Raw genomic sequence first — 9,081 nt, 5'->3', positions numbered from 1 at the left:
CTCAAACGAAATATTTTCGGTAGTTTGGTATCATATAATACCCTGCATACAGGCAGAATACTGTCTGTAGGGCCTAAAATATATGATATTACCTTCCTGGTGGGGTCTTCGACTTGTTTTCAAGTTGAAATGCGTCGTTTTCTCTGATTCACAGTGTAGGGCAAGGGGAATTCCATTTCTGGCGAGAAGGGGTGCTTCCACAAAACACTCTAAAACATCGTTCAAACATCGCACAAACTTTTATCAGAGGTCTCGGACGAAGCGGGGAGGGTGAATATCGGAGGAAGGGGGATAAAGGGCCAAGCACTGTTCTAATTTCCAGTGCAATTTATTGATAATGATTCTTTAGTTAGATTCTACTTGAATCAGCTCAGCAATTGTGATAGAAAATCGCGCATATGCATGTGATTTTTTTAATAACTGCTCTGAAAAGTGGGGGGGGGGGACAAATGATATGATATCCCCTCCACTTTTGAAAGTGGGGGGGACATGTCCCCCCGTCCCCCACCTGTTGACGCCCATGACTGGAATGCATGATATTATTGTGAATCATTGGTATTTTGGTCATATTTTGCAGTTGTCGAGATTCAGTGCCGAATGAAAACTAATGAAAACAGATTTGAATGTAGTAACGTTGAGCTAAGGACGTGGCTCCATTTACGAAAATTAACTGTCGCCTAGTTAGATGATTTAGAGGCAAACCAGACGCAAAATCTTGGGGACCTGGGGGGAAAAAATTGCCCGGCGCCTGCCTAATGTACGGCTTGTAACTGTACCACATTGAGAAGAGAAGCCTGTTGTCTTTGGTATAGAGATCAATCTGTATGGTGAATACAAGAAAAGTTTCCATCTCGGTTATCAGCTGACAATGTGAATATTGTTTGTCATATCTCAATGCATTTTGCTGTACTACATAGATTGATGTATGTAGTTCATCCTGGCTATACCTTACAGCATAGTGTGTCACATTCAAGATTATTCATGTAGCATCATCGAAACCACACTGCAGTGTTGCTGTCTGGTACTGTATATCCCACATCCGAGTCCCGGTAAAGGCTAACTTTAGTATACTGCAAGATCTGTAAGATTTGTATCAAGTTAACCTGTGAAACATTTATGAGTCACACCGCAGCGACGGGTCTTTTCATCTATCACGGCCGTCCCAACTTTCTAGAAACGGAGACAATTGTATTAACCCCAGATCTATAATTGTTTTTGGCAGTTAGCCAAATGTACCCATTAGCAGTGGCGTCGCCAAGGGGGGCCAGGGGGGCCAGGGGGCACGTGCCCCCCTGGAAAACCTAGTGCCCCCCCATCTGAGATTTGGGTTGGTAAAAAAACATATATATTTTGTTATATTCAACTCCCATCACCTGAGTTGGTTTTTCATAAGGACAAAGAAGCACAGTAATTCGTATTTTCTTCAAATGAGCTGCGAAAAAATGAAAAAGTTTATCCTTGACCGTCGGGTATCGAAGTCGTAACCCGCGCCATCACATCAGGTGTCGATATTTACATTGAATGTGTCAGTGCTCACGCCATACCAGCGGCTATACACGTCTGCTTCGCTTCGCCGCCATACTCGATGTGTGATCAAACTTTCGATTGCATGGTGAGATCCCTGATAGGAGCCAAATAACGATGCTGGAACCTGTTACATCTTAATAGATAATGGGAGAAAACGAGAAGGACAAGAAAGGAGTCGGGGGTCATGCACACATTAATTCAACAAATGTAGGTTCTATTGATAGGGTTAGGCATAATATCGACAGCATGTGGTTCATATCCTCTGCAAAATTCTGCGCGTTGTTAAAATCATTACCTAAAAATAGCAATTTCTGGAGATATCTTCAGATCGAAGTTAGCATCAAATGTGGCACCATTTTGCATCTAGCAGGCGCGTATCCAGGGGGGAAGTTGGGGGCGCGCGCCCCCGGGTAAGAAAAAGAGGAGAGGAAAAAAAGAGAAGAAAAAAGGGGAAAAAGAGGGGGGAAAAGAGGGGGGAAAAGAGGAGGGAGAGGAAGGAAGGGAAAAGAAAATGAAGAAGGAGAGAGAGAAAGGGAAGAGAAAGAGGAACAGTGACATCATTACAGCGCTGATCCCTATTATATACACAGAGCCGGGTAGCCAGTGACGGATCGAGGATTTCGGAAGGGGCTTGCGCCTCACCCTACCCCTTACACCGACAACTTCATTTTTGACGTTTCCATTTTTCTTCTCTCACTAATGTATCTATATATATACTATGTTTGGTCTATCAAAACGCGTGTGTGTGTATGGACGCCTTAAACAATAAATTGTGCTATGAAACCACTAAATGTGGATGGTCTCGAACTCGACCGAGTCGTCGGGGAACATGACGCATTTCGGGAAGGGAGCGACAGCCCCCCCCCCCCCCCCGAGCATATTTTTTTTTATGATATCGCTAGTAATTTCAAAATAGAAAATGCTTAGATGCAACTGGCAAGGCTTGGGATGTGTCATTTTCAGAGATCTGGGAGGCATTTTCGGCCAAAATTTTGTTGTACGCTTCGCGCCAACCCAAGCCGGCGCAATATGTTTTGATAGTTTGCCTCCAGACTTCGCCCCTCCCTTGGCAAATTATTCGCTACGCGCCTGTTCGAATTTGTAAAGCAAACAGCAGATGTCACATGATATCAGTGAAAATGGCGGTTCCAAGATGAACTGCCTCAAAACTGTCGATGTGTGTAGTCATAGGAACCCAATCATTGATTTGGGGGGCTGTAACGACTTGCCCGAAATATAAAAGCTAAATTTTTCACGCGCTCCGCGCGCGTTCAACGTGTTGATGTCAATATCATATAAGCAAGCATCGGTTATTACATCGCATGCAAACGTGTACCGTACGGTCCGTGGAAATAGCGCAGTAAACCGCGGGATGCTGATGTAAACAACGAAATGTCTTATGTAGATTGAGATAAAGCATGGAGGTACAATTATGTCAAATTCTCTTTTACATTAGTAATGGCGAATGGCTTAGAACTTTATTTTAATTATCATGGAGATATTTTGTAAACTATTCATTTCCTTTAGCTACATCATTGCAATTTAGGTCTTCTCTCAGTAAGAGCCCCCCCCCCCTCCCCCCGCCTCCTACGCCTATGTGTGTAGTGTTCGGTTCCGAAAATATCTGTTTTTTTCCATTTCCTTAAACCAAGTTTATAATAGCCGTTACAAGAGGGATTAATATTGTACACCAATAAATTAACTGTGTCTGAATTTTCGAAAATTCCCAGACCAACATTCTTCATCATACTTCCCTCTACTTGTATAATTTTGACCGGTCTGTTAGGGGTTGGAGGAGGTTTTTCTATATTGGTTGTCCATAGATGACATTTTTGCAACATTATGGGTATGTTTTGAAGTGAGTTTATTCACGAGAAATGTGAATTTTCAAATTCTGAACAAATAATGGGCTGAAAACCTTGAAAAGTGGGGCTGTCGGGCATTGTGGGCCGCGACGTAGAATCACCTACAAAAGCAATGATCCACAGGAGATGCGATGAGGTCGAACATGATGTGTGACTGGTGAAAATCTTCAAAAAGGTTATGGATGGAAAACAAACTATTGGGATACACTTTGGTTCTCGGTCAAAAGTGTATATCTGGTTGGTCATTTTCAAGCCCGAGAAGTGCCGTTTCCGGTGATCTGGAGGGTATCAAAACCAGAAATTTTCTTGTACGCTGCGCGCCAACCGATGGTGGCACTCCGCTTAGATAGTAATTCGCGCCCCCCGGGTTAGAAAATCCTGGATACGCCCCTGTCTAGCCCATCCTCCGTATGCGAAAATTTTCAATAGGGGAGGGGGCACCCCCTCTCCTTAGACCCCTCCCCCAGGACGGCGATCCGTATCCAACTAAGTGCCCCCCCCCATCAAATGCTGGTGCCCCCCTGTGCCCCCAGACTGAAAAGTCTGGTGACGCCACTGCCCATTAGGTACACTTTTGCATGGAAATGTAGTCATGTCAAAGTGTTTATACATTCGCAGTGTTTCAACATAATAATGTAATCGTTTTCCTCGCTTTTATCTTTCCTTTTGAACAAGAACCCTTAAGTGCGATTTACATCAAACCACAATTTGGGAGCAAATTGTAACCCGGTTTCGCTAAAACTGTACATGTGGATGACGTCGTCAGGTGAAAGGGGTTCCCCCTACTAGTAAACATCCCTTTGACAACTATTCGTTGTGACTAGGTAGTCAGTATCGGCCCCAAATTATAGCACGCGTTAATAGCTAGAAGTTTTCAAAAGTACTTTCCTGGAGGTGTTTACTCTCCAAATTGTCTCAGACATTTTTCAGGAACACACAAGATGACTGAATGTCAATATCAAATTTCCTCGAAGGTTGTAATTATTTGCAGTGTAAATATTTGACCAAATATGACCATATTTGAATATCTAGCAAATTTGGGGCCAATACAGCATACCTGCTTAGATTATGTGTGCAAAAACATAACAGGTTGAACTCGAGCATTCTTTACCCAAAATTCCTTTGTTAGTTAAAATCATTGAATGGTTCCTATTGTTTGCGTTGTGCATTGTTTTCACGAACGTCCGGAACCACTGTCTTTAGAATGCAGTAACGCGAAGCTAAACAGAGAGCAGGTAGAGCAGGGTGTGGGCGGGGCTTATTCCACATAGCAACCGTGATGTATCTGAATGAGTGACGTAATCACTAGCCCATCCATGTGCGTTACTCACTCTGTTATAACACAATGCATACATTCAGTGCAAACAGTGTGCATGCCAATATGTTGGTCACCAAGGTAAACACTCCTTGGGGATTTTGCTCTCTACCGTACCTTATGGCTTTTCAACACTACTTGTAACTGCACTAAACGTGAAGAGTATCTCCCCTGTCGGGCCTATTGTTTTCCATTAACTGAAACAGTTAACTTTACTGAAATGGAAGCCGGTGAATAATATATAAATCGGGAGAAACTTTTTTCGGTACCTTAAACTTTGTAAAGACTATCGGGCTGTGAAAATGACTGTCGGAGGCGAGTTATCTCTCCATGATTTGGTGGATTTATCCCTTGGAACCCCGGAAGTTGTCAACTACCGTGGTCTGCGAACGTTATTGCTTACTATCGTAGATACCTTGAAGTTAGGCGATGTAAAAGCGCAACTGAAAGAATCAGAGAAAATAGAAATTTTGGCAGGAAAAGATGGCGAGGTCAGTGACAGGCTTTCAAGAGTTCATTCGACAACTAGTTCGAGCGAAGTTTTGGAACTTGAAAAGAAAGTTTCCCAGTTGGAAACGAAGTTGGATTCACTCAACCAACTGCCATCCAATGAAAACTTAATGCACCGGGTTAGGTCTCATGATAGTACAGACAGTCAGGCACCGGTTTCTGAGATGTGGCAACTGATGCAAGTACAAAAGAAGGCTCAAACCAACGAAGAAGGTATTTCAAAGGTGAGCCTAACACCGTATAAAAGTTGTAACTGAATCAAAATTAAGCCAGTATGAGAAATAGCACTAGGTCTTATATAGCATTCTTCTTCGTTTAAGCCTTTTAGGCTAGCATACTCACATTCATCTACATAGGACCTAGATATACATGTTGCTATGTTTCATATTTGGCTGTGTTAAATTGCTACCAATGGCGACACCATGCCTGGTTTTATATCATTTCTGTGAACATTATTGGATGGTTAGGCCCTCACCCCTCCTGGTTTAATGGCCCTGAATTATCTAAATTAGCACTTCATTGCCTTGTCTTGTTCAGATCCCTGAAGAGAGTGCTTTGCAATTTTCAGCAAAGTTCACCATAATCAATTGTGGTGGCCTTCATCAGTATTGCTCCAAAATATGCTAGTAAGTTAAATAGTGGTCACTGTTTTTCAAACTGCAACAAGATTTTTAGGGGTACCTTTGTTTTCCGCACACGTTACTTTCCGCTGAAACAAAACGGTGTTTTCCGCAAACAAATTTGTCAGCGGAAAACAACGTTTTTTTCAGCGGAAAGTAACGTTTTTTTTTTGGAGGGACAGAATAACTTACTGAATTGATTAGGCACATGGAATGATTTAGGAAGGTGGAGAAGATAGGATTTAACTGTAACAGGATAAATCGGCCATGATTTTAGATGTAACTCGTAAGAAAGGTGGTGCAAAATGCGTGTTCGACTATTGAAACAGCCTTTACTTATACAGCCATTTCCAGCGAAAATCAAAGATACCGCCTTTTACAACTTTTTTTTTAAACTATCATTACGCGGACCGCAGTTTTAATACTTTATTAGATAGTCAATCCTTCATAACGCGGGTGTTCCTTTGCCCTTTTATCGGCCAACCACCACATACTTCTTTAATAATCCCTAATTACACACCCCCAAGCCTCCTCTGTATTATAAGCAGCTTAACTTTTCTGACATGAACTCAGTCTAACCATCCTTTATCGACGTTCTTTGATACTTTCTCATGTTATTTTAATCATCCTGCCTGAATTTGGTATCCTAAAATATGCGAAAAATATAGTATACAGGAAGGTGAAAAAAAGGTGTTTTCCGCAGAAGAATTTTTTCAGCGGAAAGTAATCAGCGGAGAGTAACGTATGCGGAAAACAACTGAAACCGATTTTTAGTATCACACTTGCATTGCTCCTCTATTAGACATGTAATCCAGTGTCTGGGAATAATTTGGAGTCAGAAATTTTCCGAAATACTTTTGAAAACTATAAGCAATTTATAGAGAACACTACATATTGTTTTAAAACCCATTACATCTTATATGATAATGCAAGTTGCTTGCATTTAACCTCTACTACATCCTCTATCCTCGGTTCAGTATCCTCCTCTATACCTCAATTTATCATCACATTACAGCACCTAAAGAAAGGAAACTTTGGTCAGCCGTAACTTGACCATAAAGACCAACATATAAAACCTGATTATGGATGCCTGGTCAAATCCTGGTCAATATACTTGTTTACACTACTGTATATAATACCTTACTTGTTTGTTTCAAAGTTGAATAGAGAAAGGCTATCCGCTAAACTATATCCTTTCAGAAACCTTTCATTACTGGCCTAAATATATAGATTTCTTTCCTGCAATTGAATACTGTTGGAACAGAAGGTGTCGATTACAAGAGATTGCAAACTGCAAGTGCTGTTTCAATTGATGATGCCTGTGCAAGTCAACGAATCGACCCAGTGTACTATTTATCCTTTATTCATTTCAACATGTGCAATTTCGGTTGTGGTCTACTGTGTCACAGGTCATGGTGCTAAGCTAGTAGCAAAGAAATCATTTCATTAATATACTCCTGGCTTTGGCCTCTAGTCAAGTGTCTTCTTTAATGTCGCCCATATTAACAGCCATATCACAAATTGTAATAATATTCAGTTAGAATACAGTTTCTATATTTAATCGAAACACTCTCAACTGTGAGAAAAAGTTTTATGTGAGTGTAATTGTTTTCATCATACAATTCACTGGATTGATAAATATACAGGTAGTGGCATTTTTTATGGATAAAATCTTCAGTAGCTTGTTGTGTGTTTGAGCCCTAAACAGCTAGATTATTGTGGAATTTTCTTTATCCAAAAAACTTTTCCACGTTTTTCTCATCAGAGATGACATCATACAATCCAAAATGAGCTATTTGCTACTGTACCACCAACAGTATTTGAAACATTGTCATATAAAACGTAAATTTGTAAACTGTGGAGGCAGATGCTTTTCATACGGACGGATAACTAGTAGTTAACATCAAATTCAGATTACAATATGTAACCAAAAATACTCCCAAATAAGGTAAAAATTGTAAGTCGGTATCACCCGTAAAGCTGGTGTTCTATTCACCAAACCTACACATCTCTCCTACAGTGTAGTCATTGTTATTTTGCTACAGTTTTGGGGGCCACCAAATGTGCTCTTTGGAAAACCAAAAAGTAAGGCACGGTTGTCATAGGGATAACCAGAAAGAAATCCTCAAAAACTTGCCCTGTGAAGATAAGCATGTTCTCTGTGCTTCTTCTTGTACGTATATTAAATATAATATATTACAAGTTGTGGATGAGCTTGGTTCCAAATATTATTCATAGAATGTTATTCAAGAAGATAGATTTTAACAACATTTGCTGCTTTCCTCGACTTCCAAGTCACCTACCTTTGACCGCTGACGAAGAACATTAGCTATCTATTAATACACTTAAAACCGTGTTATTACAATTCTAGCAAGACTTGTTCCCATAGTTGTATTTCCAGCAGTGAAGAAGCATCATTAACATATCTGTATAGATAACAGCAGTTATTTATAATTTCCTCATCTTAAATGACTACATTCCAAAGTTTGTGTTGAATAATTGGAATTCACACCTCTCCGAATCAGACTTGATTGCACAAATGTTCCGAGGGAATTGCTAATTTCTCTTCTTGATGAGCTGACTTCAATGGGTGGCTTGTTTTGTTTTAATTTCACAGCTCATGAGCATGGTGGAACATCTAATGGGTGAATTTCAGGATTTGAAGAAGGATGTCGATGGTATGAAACAGCAAATGGAGAAATTCAACAGTGAGATATCCAATTTACAGGAGCAAATGAATTCGGTAAGTTCAGTGAACCTGTTGTCATGGTAACAATCAAAAATTTGAAATTCTGCCAGAAATGTAAATAATAAATGAGGATCACATTTCGATTCCGTATTCAATGAATTTGGCAAAATTTTGTGACAATTGTGTTTTAAATAGCATTTTTTTTTTTTTTTGTCGAAAAACTGCATAAATGTGTGGGAAGCTTGCAAAAAGAAGATGTTTTCTCTGTAATGAAAAAATTATTCATGTAGAGTACAATTTATAAAAGAGTGATTTGTCTTGGAATACTTGAATACTAATGCGGCTTAGGAGTTAAAGTCATTTACCCTTGTTCCGGTCGGCTACTTCCAAAGTGCAGCATTTCTATTTTATTCCTGAATCTGCATTTGGCCATCATAGCACTCGATATAATTTCCATCAAATGCAGATCTACAGGGAATACGGTATCGCAGCGCAAAATGTTATGCAAAATGGTCAAATTGCTATGCAAATTGCTATGCAAAGATCCATAGCAGG

At 40.3% G+C, this 9,081-nt stretch overlaps 1 protein-coding gene across 3 annotated transcripts in view; it reads left to right on the top strand.

Moving 5' to 3' along the window:
- Positions 1 to 4,782: 4,782 nt before the first annotated feature.
- Positions 4,783 to 9,081, top strand: part of LOC139960192 (uncharacterized) — a 37,410-nt gene continuing 33,111 nt past the window's right edge. For 2 of the 3 annotated variants that reach the window (XM_071958372.1, XM_071958371.1), the window contains exons 1-2: positions 4,783 to 5,441; positions 8,455 to 8,580. In XM_071958372.1, coding sequence (XP_071814473.1) covers positions 5,010 to 5,441; positions 8,455 to 8,580 — 558 coding nt within the window. In that variant the 5' untranslated portion in view covers positions 4,783 to 5,009. The remainder of the gene's footprint in view (positions 5,442 to 8,454; positions 8,581 to 9,081) is intronic. The other variant, XM_071958373.1, reaches the window with a different exon arrangement.

This window comes from Apostichopus japonicus, chromosome 19 (assembly GCF_037975245.1).
Source record: "Apostichopus japonicus isolate 1M-3 chromosome 19, ASM3797524v1, whole genome shotgun sequence".
Classification (NCBI taxonomy): domain Eukaryota; kingdom Metazoa; phylum Echinodermata; class Holothuroidea; order Aspidochirotida; family Stichopodidae; genus Apostichopus; species Apostichopus japonicus.
The sequence above is the reverse complement of the archived record's forward strand: the minus strand, read 5'-3'. Positions and strand labels throughout refer to the sequence as shown.